This window comes from Cynoglossus semilaevis, chromosome 13, assembly GCF_000523025.1.
Source record: "Cynoglossus semilaevis isolate Cse_v1.0 chromosome 13, Cse_v1.0, whole genome shotgun sequence".
Lineage (NCBI taxonomy): Eukaryota > Metazoa > Chordata > Actinopteri > Pleuronectiformes > Cynoglossidae > Cynoglossus > Cynoglossus semilaevis.
In genome coordinates, this window is record NC_024319.1 from 19,277,636 (window position 1) to 19,301,334 (window position 23,699).

Consider the following 23,699-nt stretch of genomic DNA (forward strand, 5'->3'; position numbering starts at 1 on the left):
CCTTTCCTCATTCCATTCTATTTCTTTGATTTAAACATCACACTCCTTTCATCCTGGTGGTGGGATATCCTTGCATTCTTCAACTTAAAGCACTTTTAGACAGAAATATTCAGCTCTGTCTTATTAGGCCAAAGCCTCCCTGGGAAAGGTCCTAAAAAGGCAAAACAAAATGAGTATTTGCACACACACATGTAAGTGTTACTTACCCCCTGCTCTAAATCATTAATATCACAGCACAGCGAGCATACATAGGCATAATTCTGTGTGGAACCAAGTGTATCAAACTGACTTTCCAAATCTCATCTAAACACAGCAGTTTACTAAGATTGTTTAAATGTTCAGTTACTTAGCAAATACAAATCACATTTGAAACAAACAGCAAATAAAGGAACATGTCTTTTCTAAGTTCACCACACTATGCATTTCACAACTTTTAGCAGAAGTGTGGAAACACTTGTAACTTCAGACTACATAAATATATATATATATATATATATGTTACTTTTCTAGGTAACTGCAGAATCTTACCTTTGGAAACTACTCCACAGTGAACAAAAGTGATACTCAGGGCCCAGTGACTCAGTTGAAGTGGTGACACTGACTGAGAAGCTTTCAGTGTAATTACAGACACAGTGCAGGTTGCTATGGAAGTGGACTCATTTTCAAAACACAGGGGGCGGTAAAAGTTTAACTAGAGGACAGAAAAACAAAAAGACGTGTAGTTGTTTAGTGTCAAACGCGACCCTAATTTTATATTTTAGGCAGCTCTATATCTTTTGTCTTTAAGTTCCAAGAAACTTAACTTGTAACAATATGGCATGAAACGTATTGTGTTATTAAAGAGTTAGAATCAAGCCACTAGATGGCGCCAAAAGCCAATAATTCTGTAAATTTTAAAACATACCACAATGACAACTGAGAGATGGATAAAATATATAATAATCAAGAAATTTATTTTAAAATTCATATCAAAAGACTTTAGTAAAATTTGAAAATCTCTGGAGTTTCAAAAAAATTCTCCACGTTTCAGTGAATGAGAAATTATCCAAGCAGCAAATTTGTTATTGGTTGCAGGATGAATTTTCTCAATTTCATATTTAAAAACATAGAAAAAAAAAGGTTTGGGTTGAAAAAAAGTTGTAACAGTAAAACGACAGGTACAAAGACAAAAAAAAGAAAAAGATCACAAGACAAATTTTGTACTAAACGTTTCCTCATTGCCAAGCATCAGACTGAAGAAAAAAAAACAAAAATTAAAAACTTTAGACTAACATGGTAAGAACTAATCAAGTGCAAGTTGTTTTCATAACCTCTTCACATTTCGCCGGCTTTGAGCACTTCCTGGAAGAATTATGTCACTTTTGCGACGACTCCCAAACCGACTTGTACACTCTCTGGAGCCGTGAAAACCACACAAGCAGGATGTGCAAAACTGGAAACCACAGTCCTTTCTGGTGCACACGCCTTCACCTTTCACTGAGTGGCATCTCGCAGGATGTTCACATCGAGGACAAGGCTTGAGACACTCATCGATAAAGAGTGTTTTGGCTATCTGAAATGTTCATTAAAGAAAAATAAAAAAAATAAAAATAAAATGATGCTGTTTTTAGCAATATTTGGACAGCCCTTTAAACACCTCTACTAGGTGTTTAAAGGGCTTATAGACTTTGAGAAAGTATGGAAAAAAAGCTGATATGTCTTGCAGTAATGAATGAAGTTTAATATGTTACCCTCTGCTTCATTATAAGTGATAAGATTAATAAATAGATATACAAATACATATAAATACTTTTACCAGCAGAAATATTAAACTAATATTTCTATTAGTATGCACATACATGAATAAATTAATTGTCATTTTCAGTAAGTTTCAACATCTAAAGATTCTCTATGTGGAGGTTGTATGTTTGCACATTACCCCACATAGACCATTTGAATATCTTTTAATTGTAAATGACTGCATACTTTTATGTGGGTTATTTAACCATGATAAAACTTAAGCAGTATGGTAATAAAATATCTCAGAATAAAATCAAACTCACTTCTACAAATTTCTCACGCTTGCTGTTGCTCCCCGAACGTGACGTGCTGTGCTGAAGTTGTGCGGATCCGATACCTCCTGACAGTGGTGTGCAGAAACTGGAGTTTCTGGACTGGTTCTGAACCACCTTGAGTGCTGACCTTCTGAGCAGTGTTAGCCTGGTTTCTGCATCAGGGACATGGGGGGTATCACTGAGCTTCAAGACAAAAATAACATTGAAAATAGTTTTAAATATTAATTACTATTAGATGATATAAGACTGATCTTATATCGATCAGCATAAATTCACTTCAAAAAGCAAATCTACCTCATGAGATGCTTTCATTTCACACAGGTAGCTTCTTCTTCTTGTCGCAGCTTCTCTGTCCTGCATTATGATTTCATTCCAATTTTTGGACACCAGACCGCAGCTGTCAAAGGTGAAATTAAGCTTAAGTTGATATAGATTTAAATGAATACAGATAACACATTAGATAAGATTTGAAACTGTTTCATTTATATGGTTAGGTATAAAATAATCCTCACTTGTAGATGCTCTCAGGTGTTAGGTAACCAAGTATGACAGCCAGGATGTGTCTGAGGTTTCTCTTCTTCAACTCTTTAAGTATGTCTATCCTCCCCAGACCCATCTTCCTGCCAATCAGTCCAGCCAATGGCATGGTGGTCCTTAGCAATACTGGGGTCTCAGCCAGTGCTGTTGCATACTTCAGCTGCTCACTGAGACTTGGACTCTGTCCAGAAAACACCTGCGCCTTCTGCTGAAACATGGCATGAACCAGCTGCAGGGCTGGTGTCAGCGAGAGATCGACTGGGGTTGTTTTCAGAGGGGTTGTGTTTCCATTAGTTGGAGATACTGAACTCACAGGCGTGGTGTGTCCTGGTTTGGCACTGAGTGGTGTGGCATAACCTTGTTTTGCATGGATCAAACCATCTGGGGTCCTTCCATTTCTACATTTTACCGAGAGGACTTGGCAAGGCGTAGCACCCTCAGCCAGGACATCTTTAGAGAAGCTCTGATGAAAATGTGCAATATTCCTGTTTGTAGGCTCTTCCTCAGACTGTGAACCTCCTTCTTTGAGTGTAGAAAGTCTATGCTGACGCTGCAAACGGGGCCGACGCTTTTGGTCTGCAATACTGGGGGTTTCACAGTTAGTTTTTGACGCAGAAAACAGCAGATCCTGAAATGAGCCATCATGGTCTACTGAGGAGTCTTGGGATTTATCTAGGGTCAGGGAACCAAATCCACTGTCTTCAGAGACAGACCTGTTACAAGGCACAACATTTTGATTTTTTTTAAATTGATTTTACAATAACATTAGTAAATATTAAATACATTTGGAAAGAAAAAATGCAAAAGAACCTACCTCACACATTTAGGTGTTTGTGTAGTAGATGGTGTAGAAAAGACATCATTAAAGCCACTTGACATGTGCTGGTCAGGCGATTGAAGGTATTCCTTGGACGACTGTGGAGTCTCAATAGTGGTTTGATCAGAGGTAGAATTGCTTTGTCTGAAATCTGCTTCTGAGAGTAAAACCTCCCTCTCAAAAGTTGGTGCATTCTTACCAGTGCTGGATTTACCATCTACAAGAGTGGAAGTTCTAATGTTTGAGTAAAGGAATCGACGTTTCCTGCTGGATAGTGGCAGGTCTTGATCTAGTCTTAAAGTGCTTGATGCAAAAGCCACAGTCACTGCGTCCAGAGAGTCAAATGATCCACTGAATAATTGTTTAGACCTGGCGCTGATTGAGGTTTCAGTCGTTTTCATACATGTCAACCTTGTGTTGTCAACATCTGTGCTGGGTTTGCATGTTAGAAGTCTATGTCTCAGAGAGGCATCTCTTTTATATAGTCTAGGAGTTTCACACCAGCTAATTGGTGGTGGCTGCTGGGTTTGCTTGTTCCTCTCTTTGGATGTGACAGTGAGGCGAACATTTTCTTTAGGGGTCTCATTAAACTCAACAGGTGACAAAGACTGTAGGTCAACTTCACTGATGTTTTGTGGACTTTGGAATAAACCCGAGTAGCCACTGTCACAGCAGTCATAAGTATGCTGGTCTTTGCAGTAGACTGGATAAACCTTTGACACTGGTGTGTACTCCACATTCCTCATATCTTGTACAAGCTTTGGCCCCAGGACAGAACAAAATAGGTGATGATTTCTGTATAATAAAAAAATACAGATAAAATAAAATCAAAAGCAATTACAAGAATCAGTACTTTGACAACGCTGCGATCTGTGCAGTGCCGCTATAAAGTGAAATTTAGCCGCCAATACCAACAAGTCTGGACTGGTACTACAGGAGTGCTGCTAAGGGGCTGGAGTACTCTAAACACAATGGAGCCTATAATTACAATTATTTACACAGGTTTTTTACAAAATAGCGGTGTCAGGACTGTAATGAGACATTGAACTGCAGTTTAAAGTTGCAGAGGCGATTTTAATTAACCAAAATGCGAGTCAAAAATTAAACACTAGTGTGCCACAACCCTTTGAGGAAGCAATTACGCCAAACACCTGTTCTACTTAGCAACATAGCCTTCGTGTCAGTGTTTCTTAGCATTCAGTAATTACAAACGCTTATTTTACTGCAAACTTTGGCTAATCTTATTTTAAACACAGGCACATTTAGAAATTGAATACAAATTTCAATAGACCTACAGTCACGTAAATTCGGTTTCGCTACAGCGAGAATTTTTCATACATATTTAAACGTATAAAACTGCATGTGTGGTGCATTAGTTTCCTCTACAAATGACCCAGCGACAAGAAATTGCTTCTACTTCAGTCGAAACGTGCTTCTCTCACAAACGAATGTTACATCTCTCTAAAAACATGTTTTCAAAATGTTCGGACACTTACTTCTCGATAAAAACTGGGCAAACGCAGAGACTATGGTGTTTTCTTGGGCTAAGTCTCCGGCCTCAGTTTTCATACACCTGTTTCCTTAATTTCTGTTTGCTACATGTTGATCCAAACACAGACAACCGCTGAAATTGGATTCAGCTTTTCAAATCGGGGCTACGCAACCGACCGCGTGACGTGTTTCCGGTTAGAAATGTAGGCTGGCTCATTTACCATAGTAACAGACAGCGCCGTGGAGTTTTTCCAACAAACAACAGCAAACAGGTGATGCTATTTAAAACTTTCGTTTTTTTATTCAAACATTGATATACCCAAATACTAACATATTTTATAAATAATACTTGTACTGTTGAACGTTCTTTGGAGAACACCGTAAGGTTTCATAGTATACATTATAGCCTATGCTTAAATATATAACAGTAAAATGTTAGGTGTTTACTTTGTACTTTTTCTTCTTTTTTACAGAAAACCATTGCTCCTTCGAAGTATTAAATAGTATGTGTATGCGTGTTTATATAACTTGTATAGATATTTTTGATCTGTATAAAAAACGATAGTAAATGTTACCAATCTGTTGGACTTCAACAAAACGAATGTAAACCACATGGTTGTTTTAAATATCAACACTGAATATGAAGTTTATTTCTTAAATATACTAGGTATATTAGATAGCTCATGGCTAAAACAACAGCTTAGTTTTGAAGTGGTAGCTAAGTATTAGTATAAAAATTGAGTACTACATGGTACATAAAAATGGCTAAGAAATATATAGAAAAAAATAGAAAAAACTAAATAATAATAATAGACTTGTATGTTAGTGTGTAGTAAGCAGTAAGTAATAAATACAATCTCAAAAATGAGCTTTGAATCCTTTGAAGAGAAGGCAGGAAAAATATAGGGCTGCAATGCAACATTACAGAAGCAACCTTGTAATGTAAAACACCATGGAAATGAAAAAACAACTTCATAGTTCGTTTCTCACAGGTTGAAACATGCCACTGTGAACAGGACACATGACAAATTAATGAAAATTCTATTCTAGGCATGACAAGTGCAAGGGAAGTTTCGTCTCTTCAAGGTGAATCCACCTTCACTGACCGTCAAAGGTCTCTGTCATCAGAGGTCCCTGTGGAGTGTTTGGACTACGCATACATTGAAAAGTGCAATGATGTGAAATACCTGGAGAAGATTCTAAGGGTGCTGAGGTAAAATCAAACAATTATTTACTTCTGATGTGAGGTGGCACAAAAATTAAGCAATTAAGTAAATATTAAGTTTGTCAGCAGTCACAGCCAGATGCTGGGGAGGTCGGGGGGATGTGTTGTATGATGTTATGCACATGAGTTAGTTCATCTAAGTAAAGGAGGTTGTGTTGGTGAGGGGTGGTAGCTGCAGCAGAGTGAGCTGAATGCATACGTTGTTCTAAATTCATTGCAAGAAGTTTTAATCTGAACTATTTCACTATTTGTACTTTTGAAGGTCTGGTGATGAGGGCTTTTACCCTCATCTGATCCAGTTCTGTGAGGATCATCTGGAGAAACTGGACCCGAAGAACCGAGCACTGAGGAAGGCAACTCCTGTCGCAACAGCGTCCAGTCTTTCCAAAGATGAATGGAGCCAAATTGTTGATGAACTAACAGTTTGTAAACTCTTTTTATGTATACATGAAATTAGTGAAAATGCTTTTATGTATTACACTTTGATATTGCATAAATTAGTAAGAGCTGTGTTTAAGAATGCCCAATATAAGTGGTTTTTCTTTTACAAATGTTACCTATTTTCTTACTTCTGTAAAGCTAATCTTGTCAGTAAGTTATAAACAATAACAAAGGAATGTTTATAGATATTAACTATTTTAGGTTGGTTGTGAAATGTATTGGTACTAGCTTTACTTAATACTTTTTTCACAGACATGGCAGGAGGAAACCAAACATGCTGAAACTTTGCTGAAACAGCAGCCTCCATGTGATGATGTAATGAAGGAAATACCATCGATAAGAAATTCTAACTGTTCCATTTCACTTAACAAGGTACTGTTTAGGTTCTCTGATACGTACACTGAAACATTTCCATGAACAAGTACATTAAATGGTCCAATCTAGTGCTCTTCTCATTACAGAACTCAAATACTGCGGAAAGGAGAAAGTCTTCCAAACGTGTCATACCACGTGATTATCGAGAATGGGACAAGTGAGTCTTCCCTCCAAAGAGAAAAAAACAAATGATGTATTGAAACAGATCTAGAAATAGTGTGTGTCATTCTCTATTTGCCAGGTTTGATGTAGAAAATGAATGTAAGAGGATTGATGGGAATATGAACCACAGTCAGCCGGCAGCAAGTAAAATCAAAGGAATCTCTCAGATCAAGACAGAAGTGGATACTTCATGTAATGTTTATTTCTCTCTTTAGTGTTCTTTTTCTATTTTTATTTTGCCGTCTCTATATCTGAACATGTGTGATCTATTTTATTGCTGCATCACCAGTGCTAACCCAACAGGAGAAACTTGTGATGGCAAACAGAGAGAAGGACAAAGGCAATGAAGCCTTTAGAGCCAACGATTATGAAGAGGCGATCTCCTACTATTCCAGGTCACTTGAATTTTTGTTTCAAATCTCAAATTTAAATACCTGTAGCCTGTTTTAAACAGATATTTGTAAAGGTTCTCAGTCAAGACTAGACAAGATCAAGGCAGTTTGTACAACTGTTTTACATATCATAATAAATATAATCTTGATATATATGGCACTCATTGAAATGATAAGTACCACTGAATGCAGCTCAAATGTCAATTCCAAAGAAAAGGTGATTCAATGTGAATATTTGCTGTTGGATTTCTGTGGCAGGAGTTTGTCTATTATACCAACTGTGGCTGCGTACAACAACAGAGCCCAGGCAGCCATCAAACTTAACCAGTGGCAGAATGCAATGACAGACTGTCACAGTGTTCTTCAGCTGGAACCAGGAAATGTGAAAGGTACGATTCTACAACAACAATACAGTGCCATAAAAAAGAGGTGTTATTAAATCTTCAACCTTTGTCTTTCTATCAGCCCTGCTGCGACGAGCCACTATACACAAGCACATGGGTCAAGTCCAGCAGGCAGCTAAAGGCCTGCGGGAGGTTCTGAAGATGGAACCACATAATGTTTCAGCCACAGTGAGTGATACAGAACGTTCATCGCTAGCTAGTACAGCAGCATAGTGGCCACTAGATGTCACTCTATAGAAGTGAATTGGAAAACCCTCGTACTTTAGTGAGGTTGTAATGAAACAATGCTCATGTATTATTATTATTAAACTAGATGAATATTATCTTGGCTTATTATCCATAATTAAAGTGGCTTACTTTTGCAAAAATACAGGTGAAACATTTGGACTTACTATGTAGAGTATCATAGATATAGTACTGCATGGTGCTGATCTTACCTTGACTGAACTGGTTTGTCCTCTGACTGCTGATGAAATCTGTTCTTGGTAGGAACTTCTATCTGAAATTGAGAAAGAATGTCAACCGGAGCAGCAAAAACAAGGCAAAAAAATCATCATTCAAGAAGTAGAGGAAGAGAAAGATGAAAACACGGAGAAAAAAACTGAAGGTATGATCATTAATTTACACGTCATTGACTTCCCCTCATTTAAACACACAGGCATGAATCAAATGAACACAAACAGTGAACATCACACAGTTTTTAAACCCATTCACAATTAAGCTGAATTAGGTGATGATTTAAAATAGGGGAATGGCCTTAACCTCAGGTTGACCCAGGGGTAATCCTGAGCGGTGATTCCCCCTCCCCTGTGTGTGCAGGTGTAAAGGTCTAAAACACACATATGGGTAATTTGGATTAATAGAGGTCATTCAATCATGGATCGTGGATCATTCAATTGTATTTGAAATCTGAGTCAGAATGTCTGTCCGTCTCTGTAGGTTGCTGGACTGATAGAGTGGTTACCTGCTCAGATTACAACATTACTGTCCCTGTATCAAGCAAAAATGAACAAATGTATGAGTGAATTTCAATGATTCTTGGGAAATGAATGGATTATAATTACTTGTGGTACAAAACAGTGACTGAAGTCTGAAATAAGCCTGACAGTTAAGTTACAGTTTAGGTAGTCATCTGTATTATTTTAAAAGCTGCAGTAGAAAGAGAGCAATTGTTAAAGGGAGCTTGAGCGTTTTTTGTAATAGTCAAGTCCATGCCGTGCCTTCTGCTCAAAGTGACTCACTGTGCATGCGTATTATCTACCCCACCCCCACGGATCAGTCGTCTGCTTCCTGGAACTAAACTGCTCTCCCTGTGTGTGTGTGTGTGTGTCCAACCCTCCCCCACTGTGATGTAACCACTGACTTCTTCCGGTACACCCCTCCTCTCTTCACCTTTCTCTCTCCATTCCAGCCTTTCTGGTTGAACCCAGCCAGCCTGTGGGAGGGGAGGAGAGATCAGCTGCTCCTGCGGAAAGGGGGAACATGGGGAATGCTCAGAAGAAGCCCAATGGCAAAGGGGACCTGGGACAACACAATGATTCAAGCAGCTCTCACACAAAACACCCGTGGAGTAAAGGAGCGAACGCAGACAAATACAAAGTCTCCACTCAGGAGTCCAAGGAAAAGGTGGCCAATGGAACAAACCAGAGGGGCTCGACTGCTTCAGCCCACGCTGATCAGGGCAGCAGTGGCAATCAGACTCAAGCTGGAGGAACTGTCAACCTTGATGCTCCATGTGGAGCTCTCCCTCCACCGCTGGCCCGGCTAAAGAATGAAGGAAACCTGCTGTTTAAAAATGGACAGTTTTCCGATGCACTGGAGAAATACTCACAAGCCATTCAGGGATATAACGACTCAGGTAGGTGTGAGCACTGCTGCTGGTTAATGTTGTCCTTGATATAGTTAGACACTGTAAACACAATAGAACATTATGTAAATCCCACTGCAGAAAATGTAAATATACACCCTCATGTCTGAAACCTTGTGTTTATGACAAGACCTTAATGACAAGGAACAAATGTCACCTGACTGACTGATGTTTATAACCAGGGTTCTGACCTGTGTTCGGATAAATATTCTCTTTTTAGTATACAGTAGCGTTGGTGACGACCTTGCTACTGAAATGGTTCCTTTAATTCAGTTCTTACAACATTCTAATAAAAGTCAATCAAATTAGACTGGTCTAATAATCCTGTATCACAGGGACAAGGTACATTAACCTTGCGCTCATTAAACAGTGTGTACATTGGAGTTGTGCTGTTGCACACAGACAGTGATTCTGTTTTTGCCTCAGCCTGACGTTAAGCCTCTCAGCTCAGGTCTCTCCAGGTCACATGACTACTAACCACTCTCTGTGAAATTGAATCGGTGTAGCCGCAGCCATAAGTTACAGTTTAGAGGGAACAGATATATATATATATATAGAGAGAGAGAAAGAGATTGATTAATGAAGAGAATTGGCTGTTGGTCAGGGCTGACCCACTGCCATCTTTGTCTGTATCTCTGTGGACAGTCATAGTTTATCACTGCTGACTCTGACAGTGAAAGTGATGAAGGACTGACATCCTCTGAGCTGCTTCATCACTTGACTGGTGCAGTAGATGCCACGTCAAATGCAGATTATAGCACATGACATTAATGGAAAAACGATCTGTGAATTAAAACATAACCAAATGTTTTCAATTCAGCAATTTTTAAATGCCCGAATTCAGACATTTTCCATGTTGATGTTGATGTTGAACAAAGTCGAGATGAATTTCAATCATAGCATTGTTTCCTGTTAGAAAAAAATTAAATATCAAATAATATTTATCTGAATTAAATAATATATAAATGACTTTCTTTTCTTAAAATCTATTTTAAAAATGTCATTAACATTATAAATGAATAAAATACAGACAACTTAGCCAGATGAAGATTAAATGGTCAAAACAGATATTGACTAATTTTGTAAAAGATCATTTGGAATGAAGCAAAGCTTTAAAATGTTAGAAGAATTAATGTCAGTGTGCAATCAATCCAAAACGAGAAAATAATTTGTATGTAACTGTTGACAGTTAAGGAAAACCTTTGCACGGTCTAGATTTGCTCAATGTTGTTTCAAACTATGGTCTCCAACACCTTTACCTTACCATCACCAAGTTTCAAATGTAGGCCAGATAAATGATCATGTAAAGTACAACAGGAATAGGATCACAGCAGGTGTTCAAGAGTCCTTGTATGGAAACAGATTTCTATAATTCACGGAAATAAATACAGCTTTCTGCAGTATGTGTTAACAATAACCTGTGTCCAGAATTGCTGAGTCGGCTTAGATCCACTTTGAATTTCTCCAGTGATGTTTTCGAATCCTGTTAATTTTAAACTTCTTCTTCTGTTAATTAGTTTTTTAATGGATTGACCAAGATTGAATCCAAATTTCTTTATTGACTTGGACCTTAAAAGATGACCAATAGATGCAAAATCAACATAAAAGTTGTATATTCCTACTTACAAAATTAGGGACATCCTGGGGGCTGATTGGATTTTACCTTTTTCTGTGACATACACTCTGACAATACACCTTGTCGTCACTCAATTAAGTTATGTGAATTAGACCTGAAACACTATTGGATTATGTCTCAGACGTCACTCCTGCTTCTTATTTTTTAAGAAAACATTTTCACTTGAAACCCTGGTAGTTTACTTTTGAATTGATTCAAAGAGCAGCATTGAATCCATGACTCCTGCTGACAATCACTAATGTTTGGTCCTCGAATTGAAATAATGGAAACTCAACCCAGATTCCAAGTGATTTTTCCCAAAGTGACTTTAGATTTGTTATGACCTACCTGCTTTTGTTCCTGATGTTTTCTTTGTTGTACTTTTATATTGACATTCATCTGACTTTCCACAGGGATTGACAGTCCAGACGACCTCTGTGTACTGTATTCCAACAGGGCAGCGTGCTACCTGAAAGATGGTAACAGTCAAGAATGTATCCAAGACTGCACGAAGTGAGCTGCGTGCACACACACACACACACACATACAGTGAAACCAGTTAGAGTGTACAGTAAGAGATTGTTTGCTGAGGGAGTCACCTCTAATTTCACAGCATCTTACAGCTCTGTGCTTTAATCATTCCTCCACATTATAATACTCTCAGGTTATCAGTTAAACTGTGTCAGGGTGTTGTGAGTTTTTAACTAGAAAATAACTGGACAGACATGGATCCTGACAGTACAATCACATTCTATGATTGGCAGTGAAAGCTGCAGACTTGATCCTTTGCTCCTGTCTCATCCCATCTATATTTATACCAACCAGAGCTCTGGAGCTGCAGCCTTTCTCTCTAAAGCCCCTCCTACGCCGTGCCATGGCTTATGATTCCCTGGAGCGTTACCAAAAGGCCTACGTGGATTACAAAACCGTCCTGCAGATAGATGCCAGTGTGCAGGCAGCACATGACAGCGTCAACAGGTTCAGTATAAGCTTTATAACTTACAATCGTCCAAAACACAGACACCAATGAAATTAGTTTTTACTTTCACATTTCTGGTTTGTCTAACAAGTAAAACCACTTTTATCTGTTAGCAACACAAGAGCTGATGGTCACCAAGGACATTGACTTTATAGTATGTCATTAAGTCCACTTAAAGTGAGTGACACCTAATCTTTTAAGAGTCCTAGGGAAAGCACCGGAAGAAGAAACAAGATGATGACTTGATTGATTCACTTCCATTGGATTTGTTGATGGCATCAGCACAATTACAAGAATAAATACATTCATGTAAAATATTTAGTTTGGCCATAGAGGTGCTGTTATTACTAGCTGGTCGATTTAATCCTGAGCTAGCACAAAGCTGGTGGTCATTTATGCTTATTATAGACTGCAGGTCATTTCTATTGTTTCTCTGTGACACAGAGAGTAGTAAACTTATCGGGGTCTTCCTCCAGGATCACTCGAGTACTCATTGATCAGGATGGTACAGAGTGGCGAGAGAAACTTCCGGAGATTCCCCTGGTGCCTCTGTCAGCTCAGCAGCACCGCAGAGAGGAGCCACCAAGCGCAGATGTTCTACAAGCCAGAGCAGAGAAAGCAGCCAGAGATGCAGGTTGGTGTTAGGAAGGAAAAGGCAGTCAATAAAACAGCACTGTGTTATTTATAGAAACAGAAATTATACTCAACTTTATCTTTGTGATTTATTGAACAAAACAAGGGGCAGTTGGGCAGAAGTAATGTTGAGTTCATCTTTTGGCTTGAAAGTCAATGAAATAAAAAAAACATTACTAATAACAGACAGTAAGAAAGAAATAAAGTGGCAGCAGTTTATTTGATTTCATGGTTTGGGTTAAACTGTTCTCAGTTTATGACTTGATTTGAAGTGAAGTATTTTAGTGGGAAGAGAGATGATCAAGAAACATGCTGATGTGTCCCATCATAGCAAAACCAACTAAAGCCAGTCTTAAGCATAAAAACATGTTTAGGGTTACATTAGGATGGCCATCTTAGTATAAATCTGTGCCAAATATTACTATGCACAAACAACAGCGCTGCTCTCTCTGAAATAAGTGGGGCACATATAAACCACATACAGCCCTCCTTGAGTAACCTCTGCTCCAGTGTCATTGAGATACAGACTATTAGATACAGACTATTGCCAAACCCCGAGGATCACATAGGATCTGGAGCTGATCCTGGTAACGGTGAGTCACAAGTATCCTGGATTAATTGCCGCTGTATCTCAGTACTGACACATAAATACAAGGAAGTATTTGCAGTAGCTTCACATGTGCTGTACAGTCACAGTCCTGTTTCTGCTCTGTCACACTGTCTGAGACATGGAGGCAGGATTTCAAGGCCACATTTTTACTCTCTGACTGAGCAGTTTACAAACTCTCAAGGTTGCAGCTATTTTTTAAAAGTCAAACAAATAGATGGAGCTTCTGGCACAGACTTTTCCCCTAAAAAGGGTCAGCAGCAGATTGCTTAGTCCCGTCTGTGACTGTTCGCTGGCTCAACAGCATCGATTGGAAGGTTTTAAACCTTCAAGCTCTGCAGCACATAGAAGTGATGGATGTCCTTATGCTCGGTGTTCTATGAAATGACAAGAGAGCTTTATCATGTTGTATCTGTTGTAAAAACCACTAAAGAGGTCAATGTGGACCTGGTGTTGCATGTGTAGTAATCTGGTCAGTGCTCTTACTTCACAGAAGGACTTTAACCTGTTTTTCCTTCAGTTTAGATCTTTTTTCTTGGTTCCCCTAGTTTCCTTCTTGAGTCCAAACTGATCTAAGATAGTCCTGTAAAAACACAAAACAAGACTGGAGGTTAGAATTACACAACAAAATTATCATCACCAATATTTGTCATTAAAAACAATAAATATATAATAAAATAAAAGACAAAAGTAAGCATTTGCCATTTTAGAACAAGCAAATTAGCACGAGGTATGAAGGTGATGAACTGAGGCCAAAATGTTGTGTCTAGCTCTTTATATTTCCTGCCAAACAGTTTAAAGAAGGAACCAGGAACAGTAATCCCCATTTCCTTTTTTTCTTTCAGAAAGAAAAGCAGAAGTTCGTTTTGCAGCACTGAAGCAGGAAGGAAATGATTTTGTGAAGAAGAGCCAATACCAGGACGCAGTGGGAAAGTACAGTGAATGCCTTAAACTAAAGCCAGAGGATTGTGCTATCTACACCAACAGGTTTGACACAGACTCTGGCTTCTTTCACTTTCCATTCTGTGTTCTACTGTGACCCTCCACATTTTCAGTAATTCATCTCCACATGGAACAGCCCTAATCTGTGGCTGGGATTAATTGCAACAGAACAGACGGATAAATTGTCCACAGCTCGTGAAGCAGCTGGCAGATTTAACATTTTGTCTTTCATAACTTTACTGATGGCCACTGTGGCTCATGTTAAAGTACAGTTAGAAACATGGGTGACACATGGTTCACACAGGAAACTTGTCTGACTTCATTCTTTTTCTACTTTGTAAGATCATTAATCATTTTAAATGTCCCTCAGTGTTTGTCTGGGGTGTGTGCGTTAAGCTTTGTTTTGTAAAGATCTGTGTGTGTGTGTTAATTTTATGCAATTATCAAAGGGAAAAAACTTTAATTCCTAAATAGAAATGTATTCTGTATTTCCGTGTTTGGTGAAAGTGATTTATACCTATATTAAATCCTCTTAACTTGGTGTGTTTGTTTATGTGTGTAGAGCCCTGTGCTACTTGAAGCTGGACATGTTCAACAAGGCCAAGCAGGACTGTGATGCAGCCCTGAAACTGGAACCAACCAATAAGAAAGCCTTCTATAGACGAGCTCTGGCCAATAAAGGTCTTAAGGTGAACAAGGTTATTTGGTATTAAGCTGTGTTTATAATATGTTAAGTAATGATGTGCTACATAATGCTAAATAATAATAATAATAAAATACTTTTTTGGTTCTATAATATTGTGACTGTTTTGACAGGATTACCTGGCATCCAGCTCTGACCTGCAGGAGGTGCTGCAGCTGGACCCCAACGTGCAGGAAGCTGAGAAGGAGCTGGAGGAGGTGACAGTGCTGCTCAGACAGAGTCTGGCCAACAACTCTCAAGGGAAACCCAGGAAGACTGTCCCCATCACAGAGGTACTGCACATTGACTGGTTGTTTTTTAAAAATCATTTTATTGCAGCTGTATCAGAAAAATTGGTTGCTAAAGTTTTTCACAGAAAAACTATATCTGTTACATTTACCATTAATTTTCTAAAATTTAAAACTTTTTAAATTAATTTTTATTTTTTGTATAGTGTATCTGTAACAGAGGTGTCTAGACAAATGTAAATATCTGATTTAAGTTACATAATTACTTTTATTGCACCCATAAACTATGAAATAATAAAACATGAACAGAAAATATTTTTGCTTGGTTTTTATGGGCAAAAAACTGTAGCTGTAATAATAACTAAGAACAAGCTTTAAATATATCAGAAAGATAACTAAACATTAGCAATTAGCAAAAATTGAGACTGTTATCTCAAAGTTGACAGAAAAAAAAAGAAAAGTTCATTCTGGGGAAAAGATAAACAAGAAAATACAGTATATTTCAGGTGAATAACATTCATTAAAATTGACAATCTCTGTCAATAGATGTATAGTAGATTTCTTCTTTGGGTTTCTTTTTCAGTCATGCCTTCAAAAGAAAAGATCTATGATCTTACCCCTGTTAATGGCTTGTTCGTCCTCAGGTTGATGATGATGATGAAGAAATACCAGCAGTTCCTGACTCAGCAGACACCTACAGAAGTGAGGAGATCACCATCAACCTCCATCCTTCAAACAGCTACGAGTTTGGTCAATCTCTGAACGCAGCTCACTCTGGTGGAAGCACAGCGGTCTGTGCTGACCTCCTGACCTTCACGGCTCCAGAGAATCTTCCACAGTACCTGAGCACCCAGCTGGATGGACTGACCCTCAGCTTCATTGTGAAGGTCCTGGACACCCACCTTCTGAAGAAAAAACCTGACCTGGTCTACCAACATCTCAACCATCTACATAAGGCTGATAGGTTCTCGGTAAGACAAATTTGAATAACACTTGACATAATTGTTAAGAAGCCATTTTTTACTCTTACAAACTTTGGCGAAAGTTAAACAATACTTTCGTCAAATCTTTCGTCTCAGTAGGTTAAGTAGTGTCTGTCAAACTGTTAAACAGTGAAGAGCTGAGGGCAGACCTACAGATGCGGCTTTTTGTCTTGTTGCATGCTCAAAACAAACATTGTTATCGATAATCAGAACCAGACAGTCCCATAATGTGGTACTTGTCACAAAACTCTCACTCTGGTTCTGACCAGTGGCACCGTGCGTTGTCTTAGGTTTGGTCAAAGAAGTGTGGTTCCAGCTCCACAACCCAGAGCCACTCCAGTAGAGCCCCGATGACTTATTCATCCCAGTAATTATGACCTATAGAACTTCTTAATCTGGTTAGAAATGTGGGAATAGCGGGACCTGTAAATAGACTCTCCACTGCTCACTCAGCACTTCATGTTGCAAAGCACTTTTAATAGTTCTTTTGGGTGTTTTACTGGCTCAAAATACTATTAAGCACAGTCCAACAGCCTGCTCAAGTTTTACTCTATACCAGAAATGCAGTCTAGACCAATAATGTACTTTATTGTACTTTTCATTTGGCCTCAAACAGCGCTGTACCTACCTGTAGAATTTTTCCTATAAGTGACATGATTTGTCATCTCCGTTCCCTGCAGCGATTGTCATTAATCCTGTGATGTTTACTTTAGATTTCAATGATGCTGCTAGACAAGGATGGCCGTCAACACATCAGTCATCTGTTTGAACATCTGTTGAACACAGAGAGTACACAGTTCACACAGAGCGATGTCCAGAACCTGGCCAACAAATACATCTGACTCTCCTGCCCTCCTTCTTGTGGTGTGAGCTGCTGCACCATGACAACCATGATTCTATGCAAGAACACTGCTCAGTGACTGTATTAACTAAAGCAGGGAGCTGTAGAATGTGTCCCACAGCAATACAACCTCCGAGTGGAGGTGGGTCACATTCAGTCTACTGATATGTACTATAAATGATTGGTGTGTGTAAAGGACAGGAGTAAGATGTTATTCTTTATGGAACATTTTGCTATGCAGATTTACTTTTGTATTGCCACTAATGACATACAACAACTAGACAAACAGAACATTAAGGACTTTTTACTGCTGTGTACTGATAAGCAGGAGCAAAGTGTACAGAGTTGCGCAAGACTACAAAGTGTAGTTTGCTCAGGTTCTCATAGCTTTGCTCAGATTCTTATCAGGACTCTTTTCAAACCCCACCACCTCAAAAACATCAGAACAAACAGCTGCTCATCGATTCAACAAAACTAAATCTAAGCACTAAGAAAATGTAACCTGCATGACATATTTTTTAAAACTATTTAAAATGCAAACATTATTAGTGGGAAACACTGTTGCAGGAAATACAGTTTGTATCCCTGTGTCTTGGTTGCTTTTGTATATTTTGATTTATGTCAGTTGATAATGTACAGTATTTTTAAAAAATAAGTTTAAGCCAATTAACACTGTTAGGACAGACATCTGCACAGCGAGTGTTCACAGTGGTGAGATGCAGCATCTTGATGGGATGCGTGCCTTGGCTGCTTACAATCTTGACCAATGTGCAGATTCACACATTCAGTAGATTTGATGGATTTTTAAACTTTTGTTCACAAGGCACTAGCACATGAATGTTGAGAATGTTCTTCATATAATAGACAAAAATTACAAGGGTGTGACTAATTCAAATAACTTATACTATATAATAATACTAAATAATAATAATAATATATAATGTCTAATAATAATTACATAATTATACTAAAACTCAATACTCACAATTATCTCTGTATTTCTATATTTGATAGGTTTTCCTAGGCTAAGACATTGGTGCTGGGAAAGGAGCTTTTGATACATGTGAAAAAAATGTGATCATTTCTTGGTGCACATAATCTCACTCACCCTTGCTTTTCTTCTTGGTGTTGTAATATCACCTTGTGTTGAATTGCTGCAAGTGGAAGTGTTTTCTTTCTATGCAGAAACATCCTGACCACCTGTCCAAAACCAGAAGAAAATATAAGCAGAGGACAATGACAATGAACCCATGATTAAAACGATTGAGGGGATTATATCCATTTTAATGTAAACTGCAGCTCTAAAGAAATTAGCTTTATTTTTTACTTAATCCCCTAAATTATTTTCAGGGTCTGGAGCCAGAAGTCATAAATAACCATGTAAACCAGAATAGTCTATATTTAAATATTTAAATAATTAAAATAACAGTAAGAATAAGGGCAAGATCAAAAATATTGATTTTATTTATCTACATCTGTGTCATTTTTTTGTCCCTCATTCAAACAAAATCTGAAGATTTTTCTGCTCTTGATTTAACAGTTAAACTCAGTTTAGATATTGACAGCAAGTTTTTGTTGGGCAACAGGCAATAATTACACATTCCAGAATCACATCCTGGTGGTTTGAAATTATATTTTGGTAGCTTTATAAAAATGTGTATGTTGAAAGTCAGGTGCTCGATAAACCTGAAATGTTAAGGTTTTTTATGTTTAAAAAAAAAAGTAATTTTAACATATCATTAAAGTTGGAATCCCATAATTCCTGACGCATTGCATTAACCTTAATAAGAGAATAAACATCCCATATGTACAGTATGTCATATACATTTTTTTTATTTTTCTGATATGCATTTACACGCATAGTAAAGCAAATTACCAAACAAATATACAAATACCTTCTGCCATTCTGCACAAGTACAAATTATGTCTGGCACTAGTGTTTCCAAATAACAGGGAGTTCTGGTGAAATTTAAAATGATGAAGAAAATAATTAGATTTGATGCAGGGATGACTTGATTTTGAGTAATGTCAGTGTTCTAACATTAACAGAGTCAGAAAACCATTTTTGATGCTTTAACCTCAGCTTCACCTCAGGGAAACTCAGACACAAAGTGCTAAAAACAGAACTTGAGCTCACATCTGCTCAGCAGCAACGAGAAACGGAGGATGGAAAGAAAATACCCAATAGGGACGTTCATAATCACATGAATCCCCATTCATACTGTGCATGGCAGAACATGAACGTAATTATAAAAGGAGTTAACAGTGCAGGTGCCTTTGGCTGATGTGTGGCCTCAGTTATTTGTCTAGCATTAGTGGAGCGTGTATGAAACGGCCGGTCTGTGTATGTGTGTGTAATCCTGGGTTTTACCTTCACTGGTCTCCTCTCTGGTGACATCACACTGTGTGTTTCCAGCTGACACGTCAAAGGTATCAAGATTTAACAAGAGCCTTAGTGCTGTCTTTGGTAGGCAATTGAAAAGTCTTCATTGACCAATGTCTACCACAGGATGTCCTGTATGTTAATGACATTCTGTTAGCTGTAGTGAGCTGCAGATCAGGGTCCGGAGAAAGACACAGTGAAGAGACAAAGACAAACAACACAAACAGCTTGTTAAAGGCACCATGAGTCACCATAGAAGGAAATCAAGGTTCTCTCTTACTCTTATCAGACTCAAGAACCTTTGACAAAAACCGCAACCTTATTATTACATAATTCTGCAGAATTGACCGACCCATTGTTTAATGGTATTATAAAGATTTTAAGAATTATAACTGTGGCCTTCCAGAGACCACATTTTCCCAACTCTCACACACAGACACCATCTATAGTTTTTCCACAGAAGTAATGGCTGCACCTTTCAGAGTCAATTTAGCACTAAAAGTACAGACATGTTAACGATACCAGGCTGCCGAGCTCCTGTTCCTCACAATGTAGCTACAACAATCTGTGCATCCACCCAAACATGGTTTTGTTAAATGTCCAACTTTTAGTGCTAATACAGCTCTCTGCGCCAAGCCCAGGCTTCATATTTTACACATCAGATGTTATTTAATAGAGGAGAGAGGAAAAAATATACATATGATAACAAAGGCTCCTCTGTGACTAATACATTTCTGGAAAAAAACAAAAAACAAAAAGAGGAAACAGTTATTCATACTGGTCCCTGTTTGAGTCAACGTGAAACAAAGACTCCTGCGTTGGTGTTGCATCTCTATTGTGGAGCCAGAATCAAAGCATTGCTAAGCTGGCACAGTGGTTTTATAATTATCTTTTCTTAAAAAGTAAACTGTATAAAGTTAAGTCATCTCTCCTTCTCTCTTAGTGTGGCTGCACTCTGGTAACCTTTGGGTAATACACCTGACTGCTGTATTCTTTTATAATAAATGAAGATCCCTTTACAAGGGAGTAGGAAAAACACTTGCTGAGAAATATGCTGATTATTCACTGAGTGGGGCAAAAACGGATGAATAAAACCGAAAATGTGCAGCACTCGATGTGGAGAGCTCTCAGATGTCAGTCTGTATACAGGAGGTCTTGGTATGCTGCTGTGTTTGGGTTAAATGTTGCGGTCGGTGGTTGCTGCTGTTGTTGTTGTTGTTGTTGTATTCTTTCAGCTGCTCTCCAGTGTTGCTGTCCAGCTCAGCAGGACACACCAGGTTGACGTTCTCCTCTGTGATGAAGCAGAGTGGTGACAGCTCTGCACAGTGGCCAAGAGAGGAGGTGGTAGAGGTGGGGGAGTGAGGAGTGATCATAGCTCCGTGGACTTGGGTTGAAGGTGATGAAGAGGCTGGGCAGGTCTCCAAGCGGTCGTTCTCCACCTCAGGTAATGGGCTGACGGTGGCAAAGCGTGTATGGTAGTCTCCTCCACCAGAGCCGTGGCTACATGACGTCTTCATGCTCTCCAGGTCTGAGCAGCTGAACTCAGAGAAGTGGCTGGAGTGGGAATCGGCCACAGAAGGCAAACTGCCACTCAGAGAAGGAGAATCAAACTCAGAGGAGTTGGTGCTGCGCTGCTCCAGCAGCTGAGCGTCCATATCCTCACGAGTCTCGTTGATCTTGGTGCCTCCGCAGCCTTTTTTGCGCAGCTTTCCTTTGCTCTTCTTGCCCCCAGAACTGGAGGAGGAGCAGCAGGAGGCCTCTTTGGCCCACTTGTTGGAGGTTCCTTTGCCCTCTGAGGAGGGACAGACATTAGAAGGGCATGTCCAGCCACAGCGCCCAATGTGACTTCCATCATCTACACTGCTGCTGCCGCTGTGGTGCCGCAGCTTACAAGGTTTGGATTCAATGTCAACCTGGACTTCCATACTATTACCATCTCTGGAACAAAGAAAGAAAAAGAGACACATTTAATTTACAAAAGAATGTATGTATAACCTGCAGTTTGGCTTCCTTTATATGTTTTAATGTATCAAACTTCACAAGTGTGATTCCACAGCTGCTGACAATGTTCTGTTATTTTATAATTTATGACCAAAGGTAAACATTTCAATCCAGGACTAACTCACTAATAGAGAGATTGCAACTTAGTGTTGAAATTTTCCACAGTGCCTGATATAGACAGGTCTTTGAACAGGGTTTTCTTTTAAAGTAAGCCAGATTCATTCAACCATAATACTTGCCTGTCTAGGGGTATGTAAGCATTAAGAATGGATCCAGCCATTGCTTTAGTGCTAGCATTGTCACTGATTGTACCCAGGCTGACGGTGCCAGACTCCCCACTGAGACTGCAGCGCTCCTTCTGCACATCAGCCTGCACCTCCAGCCTGACAACAGAGATGAGGAGAGGTTTAGAAGAAGCTTGAGACCAAAGGTTAAAGCTGGTGTCCCTGTTTTATTACCTGTTTAGGTAGTTGACCATGGCACTTCCGGACAGGCTGCCTGTTATACTGGCTCCAGCCAAAGCCATGGTGGAGGCTGTCTCACTCAGGTTGTCTCTGATGGCCCCTAAGCGGTCTATGTGGCTTCCACTGGCACTCAGGCTGCCTGTCAACCCTCCAACACTGCCCTCCCCTATACTGGGGTTGTTCCTGGTCTCTGCAACCGAGGTTGTATCTACACAAGATGGAAAACAATGAATAAAAATGTATATATATATATTGTGAGCAATGAATAAGGAGGACCGTCAGTTTCAACTGTGTGTAAAAAATCCCACCTGTGGCAGCTGCACCACTGCCAACATTCATGTCGTTTTCATCATCAAACTCGATGCGAACTCCCTTTCCGTTTCCAGCCGAGACGCCACATCCTCCACTCCGGCACAGAGAGATGGGTACCACGCCATAGACATATGCAAGCATGATGGGTACACCAATGCCTTATAGTAAAGGGAATGGACAGATAGGTTAAACCTCAGGACAACAGATGATAGTGTGAACTTGTAACAGTGAAAATAAATGTTACAGAAATAGAGGTGACTATAAAAATCTTATTTTGCATAGTGTTGACAAGAAAGATGAAGCACACAAAAATGACAAAAATCAGAGAGATTTAGGGACAGGATCAACCACTGACCGACAGTGACTGCAGCAACTACTGGAGACACTATGACGGAGAGAGTCACCCCACCAGCGATCACCAGGTTCCTCTTGTGGTTGGAAATGTCTTTGCCCTCATAACGGTTATGGATCTGACAGAGAAAAAGGGAACAAAGACATTAAAATCAAGGATTCGACGAGTCCCACACTCAGATTTGAGCTGATAAATGAGCCTCAATGTGTGTAGAAAAGATAAGGCTCAAATTCAGTTGCCATTGCCATAATTAATTTTGAATCATATTTTAAGAACTAGTAATAGTGGCTCAAAATAAGGAGTGCAACCCGTTACCACCAACACAAATAGCGATGGACATTGCTCTTGAAAGGGTGCTGAAACTTAATTTTCCTTGAACAGTTAAGTTATTTACAAAGTTACAGACCTAGTGTTTCCTAAAGCATTTCCGCACAAAACGTGGTATACAGCAAAGTGCAAGTCATCCCTACAAAATTACTTCTGTCTGAGCTTTGTGCAGGAATTACTAATTCAGCTGATTTTCCAGATAAAGATTTAAAACAAGCTATGACCAACACAGCCATATTAAGCATTGCTTCAGAGAATATTTAATTCTGATAAAGTGAGCATGTTTTTGGCTAACTACCTGTCCATGACTACAGTTAGGATTCTTGAGCCTTTTGGCTAACTACCTGTCCATGACTACTGTTAGGATTCTTGAGCCTTCAGCATTTGTTTCCTTATGCTATTAAAAGTAGATGAAAGTATAATGAAACGTTCTTCTGCTAAAATAAAATGTTGCAGGAGCAATCCAAAAATGATATGATAGCTACATGTCTACCAATACACTTCTTAACAGTGATCATGAGAATCAATTGATGCAGTAAACCACACCCAATCAAAAGTGCACCTT

General features: G+C 39.0%; 3 protein-coding genes and 1 long non-coding RNA gene across 5 annotated transcripts in view; 1 reads left to right on the forward strand and 3 right to left on the reverse strand.

The window, feature by feature from the left end:
* Positions 1-61: 61 nt before the first annotated feature.
* fbxo43 (F-box protein 43) lies at positions 62-5,060 on the reverse strand. Its single transcript, XM_008324118.3, has 7 exons — positions 4,905-5,060; positions 3,406-4,203; positions 2,567-3,304; positions 2,349-2,451; positions 2,043-2,237; positions 529-1,552; positions 62-151 (listed from the first exon to the last, which is right to left on the reverse strand). Exons 2-6 carry the CDS (start codon positions 4,152-4,154, stop codon positions 1,304-1,306), a joined length of 2,034 nt encoding a protein of 677 aa, XP_008322340.1. The 5' UTR covers positions 4,155-4,203; positions 4,905-5,060; the 3' UTR covers positions 62-151; positions 529-1,303.
* Positions 5,057-19,051, forward strand: LOC103388906 (sperm-associated antigen 1). 2 transcript variants are annotated; one of them, XM_025061421.1, is made up of 19 exons: positions 5,057-5,171; positions 5,950-6,112; positions 6,387-6,546; positions 6,818-6,937; positions 7,027-7,097; positions 7,182-7,294; positions 7,392-7,497; positions 7,753-7,883; positions 7,960-8,066; positions 8,388-8,505; positions 9,310-9,756; positions 11,794-11,893; positions 12,206-12,358; positions 12,836-12,993; positions 14,445-14,586; positions 15,104-15,230; positions 15,358-15,516; positions 16,116-16,442; positions 17,168-19,051. In XM_025061421.1, the coding sequence occupies exons 2-19, from the start codon at positions 5,952-5,954 to the stop codon at positions 17,294-17,296; spliced, it is 2,829 nt and encodes a 942-aa protein (XP_024917189.1). In that variant the 5' UTR covers positions 5,057-5,171; positions 5,950-5,951; the 3' UTR covers positions 17,297-19,051. The 2 variants fall into 2 exon arrangements, with proteins under 2 accessions (XP_024917189.1, XP_008322339.1); XM_008324117.3 differs by lacking the exon at positions 5,057-5,171 and having other exon boundaries at positions 5,835-6,112.
* On the reverse strand, positions 12,987-16,382 carry LOC112487921 (uncharacterized). Its single transcript, XR_003051475.1, has 3 exons — positions 16,245-16,382; positions 16,089-16,165; positions 12,987-14,182 (listed from the first exon to the last, which is right to left on the reverse strand). It is a non-coding gene; the product is annotated as an uncharacterized LOC112487921 (long non-coding RNA).
* Positions 19,052-19,103: 52 nt separating the features above from the next.
* The window catches only part of rnf19a (ring finger protein 19A, RBR E3 ubiquitin protein ligase), a 7,836-nt gene continuing 3,240 nt past the window's right edge, over positions 19,104-23,699 (reverse strand). Inside the window, exons 4-9 of the mRNA XM_017037748.2 lie at positions 23,697-23,699; positions 22,811-22,925; positions 22,452-22,613; positions 22,138-22,351; positions 21,919-22,062; positions 19,104-21,616 (exon numbers count right to left, since the gene is read on the reverse strand). The exon at positions 23,697-23,699 is cut by the window's right edge and continues 166 nt beyond it. Coding sequence (XP_016893237.1) covers positions 20,806-21,616; positions 21,919-22,062; positions 22,138-22,351; positions 22,452-22,613; positions 22,811-22,925; positions 23,697-23,699 — 1,449 coding nt within the window. The 3' untranslated portion in view covers positions 19,104-20,805. The remainder of the gene's footprint in view (positions 21,617-21,918; positions 22,063-22,137; positions 22,352-22,451; positions 22,614-22,810; positions 22,926-23,696) is intronic.

Excerpts from the sequence above, each read along its gene's own strand:
- LOC103388906 (XM_025061421.1), top strand. The coding sequence starts at position 5,952 with ATGACAAGTGCAAGGGAAGTTTCGTCTCTTCAAGGTGAATCCACCTTC. Across the intron at positions 7,295-7,391 it reads GACAGAAGTGGATACTTCAT|TGCTAACCCAACAGGAGAAA; the intron begins GTAATGTTTATT and ends CTGCATCACCAG. Across the intron at positions 16,443-17,167 it reads ATAAGGCTGATAGGTTCTCG|ATTTCAATGATGCTGCTAGA; the intron begins GTAAGACAAATT and ends TGTTTACTTTAG.
- fbxo43 (XM_008324118.3), bottom strand. The coding sequence starts at position 4,154 with ATGAGGAATGTGGAGTACACACCAGTGTCAAAGGTTTATCCAGTCTAC. Across the intron at positions 2,238-2,348 it reads AAATGAAAGCATCTCATGAG|CTCAGTGATACCCCCCATGT; the intron begins GTAGATTTGCTT and ends TTTGTCTTGAAG. Across the intron at positions 1,553-2,042 it reads AGCGTGAGAAATTTGTAGAA|ATAGCCAAAACACTCTTTAT; the intron begins GTGAGTTTGATT and ends TGAACATTTCAG.